The sequence below is a fragment of the Tachypleus tridentatus genome, chromosome 10 (assembly GCF_004210375.1).
Source record: "Tachypleus tridentatus isolate NWPU-2018 chromosome 10, ASM421037v1, whole genome shotgun sequence".
Lineage (NCBI taxonomy): Eukaryota > Metazoa > Arthropoda > Merostomata > Xiphosura > Limulidae > Tachypleus > Tachypleus tridentatus.
Window position 1 is genome coordinate 172,573,353 of NC_134834.1, and position 18,014 is coordinate 172,591,366.

General features: G+C 33.0%; 1 protein-coding gene across 4 annotated transcripts in view; it reads left to right on the forward strand.

Annotated features, from left to right (window-relative positions):
* sbm (L-type amino acid transporter sobremesa) overlaps positions 1-15,471 on the forward strand; it is a 54,667-nt gene extending 39,196 nt beyond the window's left edge. For 3 of the 4 annotated variants that reach the window (XM_076465248.1, XM_076465247.1, XM_076465246.1), the window contains 6 exons: positions 4,828-4,951; positions 5,587-5,690; positions 6,775-6,871; positions 7,667-7,816; positions 11,998-12,166; positions 15,113-15,471. In XM_076465248.1, coding sequence (XP_076321363.1) covers positions 4,828-4,951; positions 5,587-5,690; positions 6,775-6,871; positions 7,667-7,816; positions 11,998-12,166; positions 15,113-15,177 — 709 coding nt within the window. In that variant the 3' untranslated portion in view covers positions 15,178-15,471. Of the gene's footprint in view, positions 1-4,827; positions 4,952-5,586; positions 5,691-6,774; positions 6,872-7,666; positions 7,817-11,997; positions 12,167-15,112 lie in introns of those variants that run through there. The other variant, XR_013016693.1, reaches the window with a different exon arrangement.
* The last annotated feature ends 2,543 nt before the right edge of the window (positions 15,472-18,014 follow it).

Here is an 18,014-nt window from a genome sequence, read left to right on the forward strand (position 1 = left end):
AGTTGTAGTTTTCACTCGGAAACAATCAGTTCTCAAATCTGTAATAAAATCTGTTTTGAATATTGTTATCTCAAATAATTAGAAAGTTATTCAACTTCCTATTTTTTCGGTATATTCATTTTACGACATCGTGTATTCCGTACGTATACGTGTGTGTGTGAAATATCTTGCATAAAGCAACATGTATAGTAATAACATCAGCCTGTGAACACTACGGTAGAACATCATACAAAAGGCAAATTAACAATTATACTTTTACTAACATTCAACAGTAAAGTGATTCCTGAAATTTCCTGAATAATATCCATCTTGATCAACTTCTTTCGTTTCTGATTCAGTTGACAACGCAAAACCCTGCTCTGGCATTGTGCTACGGATATTAATCTTAAAATCCTGCTCTGGCATTGTGCTACGGATATTAATCTTAAAATCCTGCTCTGGCATTGTGCTACGGATATTAATCTTAAAATCCTGCTCTGGCATTGTGCTACGGATATTAATCTTAAAACCCTGCTCTGGCAATGTGCTACGGATATTAATCTTAAAACCCTGCTCTGGCAATGTGCTACGGATATTAATCTTAAAACCCTGCTCTGGCATTGTGCTACGGATATTAATCTTAAAACCCTGCTCTGGCATTGTGCTACGGATATTAATCTTAAAACCCTGCTCTGGCATTGTGCTACGGATATTAATCTTAAAACCCTGCTCTGGCATTGTGCTACGGATATTAATCTTAAAACCCTGCTCTGGCATTGTGCTACGGATATTAATCTTAAAACCCTGCTCTGGCAGTGTGCTACGGATATTAATCTTAAAACCCTGCTCTGGCAGTGTGCTACGGATATTAATCTTAAAACCCTGCTCTGGCAGTGTGCTACGGATATTAATCTTAAAACCCTGCTCTGGCAGTGTGCTACGGATATTAATCTTAAAACCCTGCTCTGGCAGTGTGCTACGGATATTAATCTTAAAACCCTGCTCTGGCAGTGTGCTACGGATATTAATCTTAAAACCCTGCTCTGGCAGTGTGCTACGGATATTAATCTTAAAACCCTGCTCTGGCAGTGTGCTACGGATATTAATCTTAAAACCCTGCTCTGGCAGTGTGCTACGGATATTAATCTTAAAACCCTGCTCTGGCAGTGTGCTGCGGATATTAATCTTAAAACCCTGCTCTGGCAGTGTGCTACGGATATTAATCTTAAAACCCTGCTCTGGCAGTGTGCTGCGGATATTAATCTTAAAACCCTGCTCTGGCGGTGTGCTACGGATATTAATCTTAAAACCCTGCTCTGGCAGTGTGCTACGGATATTAATCTTAAAACCCTGCTCTGGCAGTGTGCTACGGATATTAATCTTAAAACCCTGCTCTGGCAGTGTGCTACGGATATTAATCTTAAAACCCTGCTCTGGCAGTGTGCTACGGATATTAATCTTAAAACCCTGCTCTGGCAGTGTGCTACGGATATTAATCTTAAAACCCTGCTCTGGCAGTGTGCTACGGATATTAATCTTAAAACCCTGCTCTGGCAGTGTGCTACGGATATTAATCTTAAAACCCTGCTCTGGCAGTGTGCTACGGATATTAATCTTAAAACCCTGCTCTGGCAGTGTGCTACGGATATTAATCTTGACAAACTTCAACACTCAGAATGAGCACCTGCACAAGGTGTGACTTAGAATCAGGCGATATGAGAGCCAATATTTGGATACATCTGAAACTCTGACCCTTTTCCATTACGACGTTTGCAATTTATCGAACAAATATGTATTCAGAAACCACAAGTTTACACTTGACGTCACCTACATAGAAGGCGACCGATGATTGAAACAAGTTTCTCTGCATTGTAACAATTTACTGCAAAATCCGATATTTCATAAAAGATGCAACTCGGTAACGATCTTTGTCAATTAATATGTAGATCCAATGTTCAGGAAATCTTCCAAATGCAAGGGTTTTACTAGGTAACAAAGATCTGTTGCTTTGTGATGCTTTCAGTAAATGAAAGTTTCGGATTACTTCAAATAAATTTACTGTCATTTTATTCCTCACGTGTTCACAACCGATATATTTAAACGCCGTACGAACCAGTGCCCATTACTTATCTTTGGAGAAACACATTAATGTAATTCGGTTTTGTTTCTTTGCAGTTAAGCACAAAGCTACAAAATGGCTGGCTGTTTTGCCCACTTAAGGTATCGAAACTGTTTTAATCGATTTAAATCCGTAGATCCACTGGAAGTAGTGAGGGACTTGTAATCAGATGTAATGGTCAGATACAGGAAAAACAGCCATCATATCTTCGGTCACGCAGATTATCAAATGCCTTCCAAAACAATTCCGCAGTTTACTAAACGTCCTTTTTGGTTTCGTATCAGTTTGCTACCGTAGGTAGTAAATGTTCAATTATTTATTCGCTTCAGTGAGTTAACTAACAAAAGCAACTTCTTTGCTACAGTCGTATATTGTCCAGACAGATGTAGCATTTTTAATATCCTTCACAACATCGACATCACAGTGTCGCATCTTTGAATTTATTATACTCTAACTTGTAAGAAAGAGATGTTTTTCACCTAAATGGTTGAATTTCAGTCCCTATAATAGTCTAGTTTCGATTGGATAGATCCACGTCTAATATATGTATCTCACGAAATGGTGTCGGTTGGAAACGCGAAATAATCACGTTTTTCTCATTGTGTTGTACGTGACGTTTCCAGAACTGCAGCAACTGTTTATTAGATCGAGTTAACAGAATTGAACCACCTGAAGGGACACGTTTATTAGATAAATTATCATCAGAACTTCGAGAAAAATATGAAATATTATGGAACATAAATATTGCAAAGACTAACCAAATAAACGTTTAAAAGAGTAGATGAAAAAGAAAGGACAATTGAAAACTTGTCTATTACCGGTGATCTAATCAAACACTATCCGAGGAATTTTTTTTTTTTATTACTGGTTATAAACTGTTTTAAATTAACAAACATCATTTTAGGAGTTTGAAATTGTGGTATCAGTTAAATAATTATAGGCATAAACATGAATAATTATAATGAAAACGTTTCACTTTGTTATATTTATTGAAACTTTCGTATTAAAATTTCCTCACTCAACGAATAAATCATAAATGAACTTAAGTTTAAATTAAACCCAAATTTTAGCAAAATAAATTCGTAAATATCCCTCTGAGACAATTGGAAGTTTAGATGTCTGTTTTACTATATCTGGCCATTACACCAGACTACGACCATCTTTGGCCACATTGTGCAATTCGGTCCAAACTTTATTTCGTTTTTTTCTTTAACTTCGTACAGTTAGAGTTTCTATAACACATTATTTTAAGTCCGTTTAAGCTGCTTTAAAATATTCCTGTGGTTGCCCATTGGCACAGCGATGTCTGCGGATTTAACAATGCTAAATGACCCGACTTCTCTGCGTAGTTGTGAAGCAAAAATATATAGACATTAAAAAAAAAAATTCATGAGGATAGGAATTATATAGAAATTGCTCAAAAAAATTGAAGGAATAATCAGTAAACCTCTTGAGGCGAAAGAGTTTGTCCACATTCTCTTTCAACAGCATCAGTACACAAATCCAGCTCCATTTTAGAATTCACTGACAGTTTTACACCTAACCGTTTCGTGCGGCCGTATGTTTTGACATTTTTGAGAGGCCCGGCATGGCCAAATGGGTTAAGGCGTTCGACTCGTAATCTGAAAGTCACGGGTTCGAATCCCCGTCTAACCAAACATGCTCGCCCTTTCAGCCGTGGAGGCATTATAATATAACTTATCCCACTATACATTAGTAAAAGAGTAGCTCAAGAGTTGGCAGTGGGTAGTGATGACTAGCTGCCTTCCCTCTAGTCTTATACTGCTAAATTAGGGACGACTAGCGCAAATAGCCCTTGAGTAGCTTTGCGCGAAATTCAAAAACAAATTTTTGAAAGCAAGTAAATGTTAGCAAAAACAAATTTTTGAAAGCAAGTAAATGTTAGCGAAGACGGAATATAACAATAAATCAACTTAAGTTGGTTTCACTAACGATGTCTTGTGTACGTGGTACAGAGATAAATGCAATACATTAAAAAAATCGTCAAATCCTCGACCAATATGTGTTATGGTACTACCAGTTGCTGATGCATAAGCCATAATAACACAGGGTGTTCGGAAAGTCACTGTGCAGCTTTGTAATCATATTTTATTCAGTCTATTTCAAGCCAGCAATTGATAGTGGTGTTTAGAAACAAAAAAGAAGGATCCAAGCCTGTATTGATGCAAATGGGGGTCACTTTCAACATTGTTTATAATTGTCATTCATATTTACCTCCGTATTCTATATTGAAACATCTGTTATAAGTATATAAGTGCACAGTGACTTTCCGAACACCCTGTAGTTGACATTTGTTTAATGATATACGATGTATGTGTTTACATAACTCCAAATCATCCTCTCGGATTGTAAATATTAGAAGCGAAAAACTGTCCACGTTTAGTTACTTCCAACAGTTTTTATAGCTTTTTACACTCTTGTATATCTTAAATGACAAGGCGAGTTGCCAGAAAAGTCGCACAAGATAAGTAATGGAAATTGATATCCTTCAGACATAACTTATTTTACCGTACATATATATGTCTCTCTAATTATACTGATCGCACTACAAATCTGTATGACTTTTCTACGATGTTTGCCTATCAATTAATTTCCTATCCTGAAACTATTATGTTTCTAGTGTTTTCTACCAGTGAATGCGACATTGTTGTTATTTGTGAACACCAGCTTGTATTTCTTTGATCGTGATAACTTCCTTTTCTACCTAGAAACCTGCCAAGAGCAATCTCTTTCGGGATCCCCTTGGTTACTGTATGCTACGTCCTTATCAACATATCTTACTTAACTGTAATGTCAACAACAGAGGTCCTTGCTTCAGAAGCCGTAGCAGTGGTAATGACAAATTCGTTATGTTTGTGTTGTGTTTAAGAAATAGATTGATATGTAACCATATTAATATGTAATACCGAAAAAGTTGATTTACTTACACTCTACGTATTTTTTTCTGTAATATACACTACATGCGTTTGAAACAATACTTGAATGATATGACATATGCTCAACTGATAGTGATTATATAGATATAATAAAATCAGTTAGCGGTTACAACGTTTCAAATATGCATAATAAGTTATTATATAATGTAAAACAAAAAGGCTTAAAAACTCAACATGTTTTACCGAAAGTTAAATGGTTTATATACTTGCTTCTTTTAGCTCATACTAAATTAAATGATTATAGCAACACTTTATTAATGTTTGTAGCCTAGTTTTCTGCACACAAATATATTTGTTGTTGTTTTTTAAAATGGTAAATATATGTTAAACTAAGTCGACACGCACCAAGCTATGGGAATGTGACGTCTATCGATAAACAAAGATAATTTTAATATGCACTTTAATAGTTTTAATACGAAATACATAAACAAATATTTACACTATGAAGTTGCTCTAGTGTTATGGAGAAAGCCCAAAATAGTATTAGACTTATCAATATTTAGTTACATATTGTGTTCTAATTACTGTTAGACTTGGGCATCTCGTGTATTGGGAGTCATGGCATTTCTTATGCCACTAACGATAGCTATATCCACTTTTGGAGCTGGAAATGGAACAGATTTTACGACAGGCAGGTAGGTGTTTCAACCTATGTTGAAAACTGAAAAATTAGTATAAAATAGGCTAAAATACAAACATTTAGTAAAGTTAAACCGACTTCTGATAAGTGCGAGATATATATAGCATGAATTAGTAAACGTACAAATTAATCACTCCACTTTTTTCCATTTGATTAAAATTTATATATTTGAAAATTTCCAAACTACACAACATAAGTATCAATTCTGGAATGTAATTTTGTTTGCTCACAAGATGCTGTAATTAAACAAACTTGCCTCTTTTTCCGCACTCGTGTAGTTACGTATTCCTGTTTGAGTACATTTTTTTTTTCAAATATCCAATCGTATACTTGAATAACTTGAGGAATATTTTGTTGGCGATGAAATTACTATAAACACCTTATAATAGAATTACAGCATATTAAAGTGTGGTATGTCTACGGTCTTTATACTAGAAACCGGGTTTCGGTGCCCGTGGTGGGAAGAGCACAGATAGCTATTTGTGAAACTTTGTGCTTAAAAACAATCATCAAAGTGTGCGCTAAGTGATTCTGTCTGAACTTAACTGTGTAGGAAAAACATTACGGTGATGAGAATAGGGTAAAGAAAGGGGAAAATATAGGAATAAAAAATCAATATATATACAAAAATTCAAAAGGAATCTTGTACTGTATAAGCAAAAAAAATTAAATTAATTAGGAACAGCATTTCAAATTAATTATCGCATATTTAAAAACGTGAAAATTGCACATCGGCAACTCGATTTTTTAAAAATTTAAGTATTTTATTATAAACATAAAGAAGGTAACAAAACTTAATATTTGAAGAATTGCCTAGTACGTAAACTGTCTAATAATGTAATTGCCTCAAAAGTATTTTGTTCAGTGATCAATAAAATATATTTACTCTTATTTTCACTTTAAGCATTTATGCTACGAAAAGATTTGGTGCTTTATCTGAAGAACTATATTTTTTATCGTTTTTTATTTAAATTAGTTTAAAATATTTTATTAACAAAACTATAAAGACGTGTTTGGGGAATGTTTTTAAAAGAAACTTTGATAATCAAAATCTCAATAATCACGCCATTAAATTTCAGGTTAACATTTGTTGCTGCAAGGGAAGGCCATCTAGTGGGAATTTTATCATACGTGCACATTCGTCGTTTTACACCATCACCAGCTTTAATAACAAATGTAAGTTTTAGAATTACTGATAATCAGAGTTTTCTAAACAAAGCTTGTTCACTTCTGATCAGAATTACCCGCTTTGTGCTAATTGTTCTGATAAATAGTCACTATGATGAATGTACATTTTTGAAGCTGTACGACAAGAACATCTTTCAAGCAAATTTAACAAACTCGATAATTTTAATAACACTTACAAATTTCAGTTGATAAAAAACCCGTTTTCATTTGACACTGAAAATTAAGACAGATTGTTTGTATTTAAATAGCTGAATATGTTTAAAAAAGAAACATTTAAATTGTGTTTTTATACGTACAATTAGAATCGCATTTCTTGGTGACCTAATAATAAAGACAGTTACTACTAAATTGTAAAATCGAAACATTTCTGTTTTGGATAGTGCCACAGGACTTGTTACTATTGTTAATTTTGTTTTAAGAGTTCTAATATTGACGAGAATACATGAATAAATCGGTGAAAAATAGTCGAACTTTCTGGTGTGTTTCAGATAACAGGACTTATTGACTTATGAAAAACGAACTGTAAGTTTTTATTAAATAATTTCAGCTGACACACACACACACACACACACACACACACACACAAAAGTTACAAAGCTCGATACTAATAACGAGAAAGGTAACTTCCTACATTGACCCTGCATCATACTGTAGTTTGTCTAGTGTGCTAAGATGCTTTATAATTTTTACATCAGAAATTTGATGAATTTATTACGTAAGGCTTAAGATAATCGTGTTGTATGTCAGTTGTAAGAACTAACAGAAGACTATTCCTATCTACAGGCTATCTTGGCGATGTGTATGGTAATACCAGGCAATATTGGAAGTTTAATAGATTTCTTTAGCTTTACAGCGTGGTTGTTTTACGGAGTAACCATGGCAGCGCTAGTAGTTTTACGTTGGAAGAAGAAAAACATAGCTAGGCCTTATAAGGTATATATTTTAACTGTTACACTAAATTAGTACTAATTTATATGGAACTTGTAGCTTAACAGTTTTTTAAGTTAAAGCCCGTTTTTATTTTTCACATATATGTATAGTACTCCCATTAATGAACTGTTTGTTTAATTCACACCTAGATTTGTGAATTAATAATGTATCATTAATATATAACTTCTTATCGTTGCAATTTAATAGTATTTTGAAAACAAATGTGTGTTACTGTGTTATAAGTTCGAATAAAGTAATGTTTTGTATTAGATATTTGTGTCGTTTAGCGAATTTGAATGTTCTTGTACACCTGTGTTTTAATCATCTAGTGGTAAGTAAGTGTATCGAAAGCAGCATATACGAGATTTAAATGCATAATATTTGATATTATCAGCGACGGTATTCTGTTCCTAAAATAAAACTAGTTTACATTTTGATCTGAAAATCGTGCGTCGGTTTAACTGAGATAAGTTCTAAAGAAATGAAAAAAAAAAATCCTGAATAATTATTTCTTTATGAACATCGCATGCCGGATAGCAATGATTGACACCTCTAGCTTCCTTTAGATATTTTAGAATGATGTTATTAACAATGTTCATTGGAAACTATTTTACTTTACAAGTTCTAACTTAAAAACATTTTAATAGAATGATTTAGGAGGTTTTAATCTATTTTCTGTGACTTGCATGGTGTGCTAAGTTATTAGTTATATTTATTTTTTTTAGTATGCATTATGGTCTATTTGAATTCCAATTGTTTTGATTAAATGTGATTAACTGAATTTTTTATAAAATAGCCATCTGTTTAGTTTATTTTTTTCCAGCTGGTTTCAATGTTATTAGAGAATAGAAACGTATTATTTGGTGTTCTTCCTTTTCCGCAAACGTTTAATCGTCAAAACTGTGTTTGGGAGGGAGCGTAATTATACTAATTTATCATTTGGGTGGAGGACTACATACTTGTAAAAACTGAACCTGTTTGATTGCAAAAAGTACTTTTCACAATATGATTTTCTTTTTTAAATTTTCGTAAGTATGTATTGCTCTTATTACAAAACATCGATATTGGTAATAAGGAACACAGAAACTTTATCTAATGTTGTAATGGTCAACTGCATTATGATTTTCTGATTAAATGTAAAATTCAAATGTTGTTCTGAAATATGTTAAAGATTCAATTGATAAGTTTTATCAATATTAAAAACTAAAAAAAAACAAAGGTTAAATTTAGAAATAAGACAAAACACGAAGGTTTAGAAGACTACTAAACTTTAATATGAGAAGGTTCTCTTAAAAACAAACATAATTGGTAATATCGTTTACTGCTATTCGGTCAGGATCTTGGAGAGCTGAACGGTGCAATTCTGTCACAAACCTGCTCCTGATTTCTACATCTTGGTGAGCAGTTTGAGGTGATTTTGTATTTTGGTGAACAAGCCTATCTCTTTATTGCTCTCTTTCTGTAGGCCCGTCATGGCCAGGTGGTTAAGACACTCGTTATCGGAGGATCGCGGATTCAAATCTGTTACAACAAACATACTCACCCTTTCACCTGTGGGGGCGTTATAATTTGGTAGTCAATCCCACTTTTCGTTGGTAAGAGTAGCCCAAGAGTTGACGGTGGGTGGTGATGACTAGCTTCCTTCCCTCTAGTCTAGGAACGGCAATCGCTGATAGCCCTTGTGTAGGTTTGTGTGAAATTCAAACCAAATTTTTTTCTGTAAATTGCATCCTGTTGTTTTTTCCTTTTCAAAGTTATCAGACTTTTTCCGTCATAAGTTACTTTCCCCGTTGGGTTATTATTGAATCATGATTTTCGATGTTTTTCATCACTTTATACTCGTACTGAGTGGGGGAAAAAAAATTCTTTTGTAGCTTGCAAAAAGAAATGACATTTTTTTGAGTTACTACAAAATATCTGTAAATTTGTATGCAATGAATGCCATACGGAGGACTTGTGATTTTTTCAGTTACAGAACAGTTGAATACATAGTTAATGCACACTTAAATTCTCCAGCAAGTAACAGTCACTCTTCTTTTGAAATATCATAATAATTCTCCACTAGGAAAATTTGCTTTGCAATTCTGCATTAAACTTACTTTACCCACAAAAATTAATCTCGTTGATAATAATAAATATACAAAATTAGAATACATTGGGCCTGGCATGGCCAAGCGCGTAAGGCGTGCGACTCGTAATCCGAGGGTCGCGGGTTCGCGCCCGCGTCGCGCTAAACATACTCGCCCTCCCAGCCGTGGGGGCGTTATAATGATACGGTCAATCCCACCATTCGTTGGTACAAGAGTAGCTCAAGAGTTGGCGGTGGGTGATGATGACTAGCTGCCTTCCCTCTAGTCTTACACTGCTAAATTAGGGACGGCTCGGTGCAGTGGGCTAACAACCTACTCATTTAAATACTTGTTGAAGAATCCACAAGCGATGCGGCCCTATATTCCTAGATGGAATCTAATGGTGATAACTAATTAAGAGTACATTATTCAAAAAGAAAACATTTCTCCATTAAAGAAGCAATTTTAAAAAAGTTTTTATAAGGTCCTATTTTTTTAATCTTAGCGAGGATCTATTTTATAAACTTTTTCATCTTAGTGTGTGTGTGTGTGAGACACACACACACACACACACACACACACACCTCTCACTAACTAACTTCTTAACGTGAACGTATACAGTAAGCAAACTGTTTATTTTTTAACAAGAAATCCAATTGTAATGAAAATTTGTTAAGAACTTCTCTTTATTATATTAAAACATTATGCGAAGTTTCATCTAAAGCGAACTTGAGCTATCGGAGGACTTCTGCAAACAGGCGAACATTATGCTCTTGTGTATATAAAGGTATTCACTTAAGCAACTGGATTCTAATACAAAGTATAAAGCGAGTTAAATGTGGGCAGAAACAAGTGGCAAAATTAAGTCAATTGAGAAGACAACAAATTTGAATTATTTTTATAAATAATTCAGATAGTTAATTTGCTTTAAATATTTAAACAACTATTATTATTATTATTACTTTATTGTAAAATTAGTAGATAAAACACACAGCTTTAAATTTTTTCGATAAACATAGCAGTATTATTACAATGAAACTAGATAACAAGCTATATAAGAGATTGCATTCTCTTGCCACAGCGATCATTTTCTAGGTGCTCCTTAGTGGCACAGCGGGATGTCTATGGTCTTGTAATGCTAAAGACCAGATTTTGATACCCGTGGTGGGCAAAGCACTGATATCCCATTATATAGATTTGCGCTTAGCTACGAAAAAAGCAAACCTTTTCGAGATGGCACGAGTTGATATCGAATATCGTCAAACTTTACCTTCGTAAACTCTGAAAATCCTGTTCTTATCTAGAAATGATTAACAATCCCGGATCACTTTTATGGAGCGCGAAGAGGAGCCTCAACCGTAATGTACCCATGAAATTTGGTACAAATCCGATCACACTATACAGAGTTATTAATCCAAAACCGCGAAACTGCCTTATCTCTCAATTGTACATGCGTGTGTGCGTGTAAACGCTTTAATCCGGATCCGAACAACATTTGAGAATGACTGTTCAATAATGACTTTCATCTTGTGTGAATCTTTTGTATACATTGGTCTGTTAGTTTTCGAGATACATGCGTGGAAAAACACATAGCTCTAGTTGCAATACCCTCGTCCTTTCCCTCTGGGGTCGAGTGTAATTAATGTCAGTAGTATTGTGGGTCGTGCTGTGTTAGTGAAGAAACAACTATATAAGTTTTTGCGTAGAAGTTGTTCACAAATAAATGTACGTGAGTTTAGGAACAGAAACTAAATTGCAAGTTTTAAAGTCAGAATATCATATTTACATTTTTATGAATGTAGATGGGGGTACGTCACCAGATGGGTGAAAGCAACTCTAAGAGAATGACAAAAATGTTATTGTAGATCACGCTACACGAGATGACATAGCAATAAACTCAATAACATTCAAGAATCTATCCAGAAAGTGATTGTAAGTCTACGTATCAAAAAAACGTTCCTGATACGTATACTAAGTGACTAAACTAAACGGACTTTATTGTTGAGAATTTGATCACTTGTCTTTTGTCATGAGTTTTCAAAATAATTTTCATAGTTATAAACATATATAGTCACATTCTTGTACATGTAATTATTTGTTGTTTTACTCTTCAAGGTACCGTTAGCTGTTCCCTTTGTTGTTATGGTAATATCGGCCTATCTGGTGTTAGCTCCTATTATTCAACAACCCCAAATTGAATATATGTATGCACTTTTGTTCATTGTGTCAGGACTGATTTTCTACGTTCCCTTTGTCCACTATAAACTGGAGTTGCGTATCATGGGTATGTATAATTTAACAATTATTTAGTGATAATGGCGTTATAATATTTAAAGCACAAAATTAAAAGATGGTTATTGAGCCGTCGCCGTTAAACAGATTACATTTGGTAATTTCCTGTAACTATTCCGTGATTGGTTGATAAATGACGTTTCTAGTTTGGTAAATGGTTAGCCCCATCTAGATGTGTACAACACTTGGTACGTATATATATAATGAATTTTTTTTTTCTTCAGAAGTTGAATAAACGATCCGTACATAAGTTATAAGGAGATAAAAAAGGGTCAAAACTACTTCATAGCCATAAAAGTCAAAGTTTACTTATACGGAAGAAACCAACATTCGCGGGACACGCAACGTGTCTGTCACGTAATCATAACATGGTCAATTTTGACACCAAAAAAATTACTGTCTATATCTCTGCTTTGGATCTACAAGAAAGTATCTTTTAACTGAATTCTATTTAAGATGGAGGAAGCAAAGCCAAATAATTGACCAAAAGTACTAGAATTATGGACTTAGTCGAACTTTTGACTCTTATAAAATGAAAAAAATGGTCATATCCCACATTTATGTAGGTATATGCACGGGACATGTATAAAGTGCCATTGTACCACACATGGCCCGGCATGGCCAGGTGGGTTAAGGCATTCGACTCGTAGTTTAAGGGTCGCGGGTTCGAATCCCAGTCGTATCAAACATGCTCGCCCTTTCAGCCGTGGGGGCGTTATGATGTTTCAGTCAATCCCACTATTCGTTGGTAAAAGTAGCTCAATAGTTGGCAATGGGTGGTGATGACTAGCTTCCTTCCCTCTAGTCTTGTATTGCTAAATTAGGGATGGCTAGTGCAGATAATCTTCGTGTATCTTTGTATGTACTTTGTGGTAAACTGCCCCTACATACAGAGGGCAGCTCTGAATTTTCATTAAAGTTAAATAGCAATGTTCTGCTGCTAAATATGTGGTTCTTTCTTTTTATTAACATGTTTCAGTTTTATGGATAGTTTTATTAGACTTCCCACTGTTATAGTGTACACGGTATCTCTAATGTTCATGTTTTGATGGAATATAAGTATGAATTTACAGTGATACAATCATGGTTCAGTTTTTCTCAATGGACACAGCAGATAGCAATGGTTTTGCTAGGAGAAAACACCCACACCCACTGTTTATTTCCTTTTTATTTTCTCTTAGTTTATGTATGTGGTTGCACATTTTGTTGAAGGTTATTTAAAAAACTTCATTGCATAAAGGGGTGATTTTTTGCATTATATTCTTATTATCTAGTATTCTTCATTTAAAGGTAGTTTTCTCTAGATTTTGATACTGTTGCTATTTAAAAAGATTTTATTTTTTGGGACTTTCTTTTTGTATTAAAAGCAAAGTCATTTTTTAAATTTAATCTGTCTAGTTTATTTTTTATGAAAAGTCAAATTACAGGGTTGTTCTGTTTTACTGCCATTATTATAAATCATTGATAAAGGTTTTTATTCTGTTAATTAGTGTAATGACATCCTGTGGATGGTGCATGTGGCCCGGCATGGCCAAGCGTGTTAAGGCATGTGACTCGTAATCTGAGGGTCGCGGGTTCGAATCCCCGTCTAACCAAACATGCTTGCCCTTTCAGCCGTGGGGGCATTATAATGTGACGGTCAATCACACTATTCGATGGTAAAAGAGTAGCCCAAGAGTTGGCAGTGAGTGGTGATGACTAGCTGCCTTCCATCTAGTCTTACACTGCTAAATTAGGGACGGCTAGCACAGATAGCCCTCAAGTAGCTTTGTGTGAAATTCAAAAACAAACAAACAAACATGGTGCATGATTTAGGAATAAAGTTAACATGCTCCTTCACCTTATTTTGAGTTTAAAGGTTATAATTTCTAAAGTTATATTCAGTTATCAGTTTGAGGAAAAGAGTGGAGAAGTGTAATATTCAGGTGTATCATGTTTGATCATTTCTTTTTAGTTTATTTACAGTTTTAGTATAAACATGTGGTCCAAAGTTGTTGAGATTACCTTTTCTAGATCCTTTGTTTGCTCTCTATAGTTGCTAATGTCTAAGCTGCTTGAGGGGATATTGCAGTAACACGCAGCATTTAACTACATGCATTAGAGTATTCTAACAGTTAACAGTGGGTGCCATCTTTCCATTGTATCACTTTAAAATTAGTGATGGTTTGCACAAACAACTTTGTGCAATTTTGCATGACACTTGTAGTCAATAATTAAATACAGATACTGTGTTATTGATCTGTTTTTTTTTAATATTTAAATATTCATCCATAGAGTTCCCTACAGAAATTAAAAAGATGTAATATTTTCAGTATTTTAGATCATAACTGTTTAGGTTTTACAAATTCAAATACTTACAACAAACTGAGCTCAGGAAAAGATGAGCAGTATTTTATGGTTTGTTAGTTTTATAAAAGACTTGGTCATATCCCAACCCTTTTCTGTTTGTGTGTTTGCACCAAAAGGTATTTCATCAATATTCAGTTAACAGATAATTTTCACCTGCAAGAAATAGTTCATCACAACAATGTTATTAGAAACATATCTTTTAAAGGTATTATGCATTAAGTTGGTAGTTGTTTATAATTTCTTATAGGTCATTACAGCATCAAGATTTCAGTCTTTTATGTAACAATCTAAAAAATATTCAATTTCCTGGAATTTTGGATATTGTATAATAAAGCTGTATCTTTGTAATTTGTTTCCATTTTCTTACTGCATTTTATTTATATTGATGAACTACAAATGTTTTAGTGATAATCTACACCGATATTAAAGATAAATAAAAATAAAAGGTATAACTTATCCAAAGCTGTGTGAACCATGTTGAAAAACTGATACTTCTGGCATATAATTTTAATTTGTTACACTGAAACAATTTTTGAAATGTAACTACATATATTATTCTCTCAAGTTTTATTTTAATTTTTCTTTACAGATAAAATTACAGTTTTCCTTCAGCTGTTGTTAGAGGTTACTCCAACAAGCCCAGTAACAAGTTGAGCTTGTATGATTTTGTCATAGAATGTATTTTATATTTCAAAAATTTGACAATGTGAAAGAAAGAGCAGACTATACACATTATCAAAGCAGATAATTTCATATCCGAGTTATCTGAAGGAACGTGATCTGTCCACACGTTTAAATTTGTTTTTATTCTTCAATGAAATCTACAAGTACACCAATTTCCAGTGATCCCATCTGAAGTTTTATAATACAGCAATTATTTGACATAGAATATGGAAATAATTTAATTTACTTTTAACAAACAAAAATAAATTACTGAAAAATAGCTAATTTTGGTATTTGTCTTAAAACTTTTGGTCAGCTTTCATCATATCTTTAAGATTATCACTATGTATGTATTATTCACTCACTTTTATAAAATATAATTAACTTTTACTAAAACAGAATTTATTTAGAAAAATACTGACATCAGAAACATTGTGTATAACTGACTTAGCAACTAAAACAACACCAAATGTGAAAATAATATTAATAAAAGTAAGTCTGAAGCAGTGTTTTCCAAAGAATTGTAATTTAATAAAACTTGTAGTTTATCATACCTAATGGTAGTAAATCATAAACATGTCCAGCAGTGGTTTAAATAAAAACAAATTCCAGAATCTGACTTGGGCAGACCAAACCTCTGACTGGAATATAACTGGAACTGAATCTCCTTTGTAAGGTTAATGGAAATTTATGTTACTAATTCATTAATAGAATCCAGCTGTGAATAATTTAGATGGGTTTTCAGTGCAAAATAGGACTTGTTCATAATTGTTGCCCTAAACCTTTGGTAATATAGTGCATAATCATAACAAAGCATAACTCATAAAATACGTTTAAATTGATGGTTATTGAATATTGTACTAAATACTAAAATATTTCAACCTGATTTCTCTACTTTAAAAATCCAAATGTGCTTAAATTTAACTAATTATTCTCATTAATTTCTACCATAAAATTTTATTTACGTATAATTTACTTTTTCTTTTGCAATGTAATGTTGAACTTTTCACAGCTTTACTTAAAATCTTATTAAGAATAAGTAATTTAGAAAATAAAAATTCAATTTTAAAGAACAATAGAGAAATAAATATCAATCAAACTTCACAGATTTTATCTACAATCAGTTTACTTGTAAGGCAGGTAAGTTTTGTACTTAGGAATTGTTTTAATCTACAATTTATTTTCAGCTTCTTTAGGTTCTATAAATGAATTTTAGTTTTGACCAAAATTTTTAATTTCTTTTAAATTTATTATTTCTTAGAAACCTGTAGGGAATATCATGTGAAAGTATCAAACTAGTTACTTCCCCCTGAATTTATTCCTTGGTCATTTAGTGTCAGTTAACAGAATGTAGCAAGGTAAAATATAAATGACTTGATATATTTTGATGTTAGAATTGCCTCATGCTTTTGGTTATACATTACAACTATCAACCATATTTTACTTATGAAGAGGGTTGCAAGTTATCTTAAGTTAGAAGTTCAACTGTCTTTAATATACAACGTGTTTGTTGACAAGATAAAACAAATTGGGAATTTAAAAACATTGCAAATGAGGATTGTAAAAAACAAAAAGGCTGGATATACTGTCATCATTATTTACTCAACCTACAAACCCTTATCCTGAGTTCATGCTGTTACCTGGAATTAAATTAGATGGAGTCAAACTAGACATTTGTATTTTGAGTTAATAATTTCTACCATATTTCCAGCCTTGTTTCACTAGTACTTGCTATTTTGTAGATTCCCAATTTTTTAAAATTTCTTTGCTAGTTTTTTTATGCTCAATTCTGGGCCAAGGTTTACTTGATATTGTAGCTAACCTAATATATTGTAATGATAATAAACAGAGCTAGCTGATACACTCCATGGTGATTTATTGTAACTATTAAATTGCATTAGTTTGAGACATTAAATGTTAAGCTACAGTGTACCATGGAGACTAACTTGAAAATATTGTAAGCAGTTATAGTTTCAGTGTAGCTAAGTTCTCTATACCTAATGCATATTGCAGTTGGCAAATCTATGTCAAGACTAAGAGAACTCGATTAAGTACATATAAAATTGTAACCATAAAGATCAACCTCAAACAAAACAACTAAAAAAAACAGACATCTAAAACATTACACGAACCTTTGTTTATTTTAAGGTAATTATTCTATGAATGTGTGTAATAAATTTTAATATGCACTGATTTTTATTTTTTACTTAACTTCATACCTAATATTTGGGTTGGCTCCCTAGAGACACCAACTGTACAGTGTACAATACACTGAATATCTATATGCGAGTCAAATAATCTTCATCTAGCAATTCCTGTTTCACCTTGCATTTAAGTTTTTTTTAAATAGAAAACCACTGAGATATTTTTATGAAAGCTAACTGCAAGGGGGTAATATCATTTACAATAAGATTATGATGTTTGAATGGAATCTTTACTGGTTAACGTGTTTTTTCCATAAATGTTCTGTTAGGGTTTTGTGCAATCCCTATCATGAATTGCTGTTTTAAAATCTATAAAACAGTGATTCATAATTTCCATCACTCATAGGTAATTCCTGATAAGGGAAGGCATAAGATGATATAAACTAGCAAGAATTCTAAATAGCACCATTTTTTTTTTTTATAACCACAATCTGTACATGGACAGAACTGGTATATTAATGAAAATACTAGTGTTCTTCAAATTTTATATATTAAAATTACTTCTAGGTGCTGGTTGGGAAAGTAATACACCAAATCTGAAAATCAATGATAATATATTTCCAAATGTGTAGTTCCTATTTTGAAATCTAATATATCTTGAAATTCTGTTTAAGCAAAAAAATT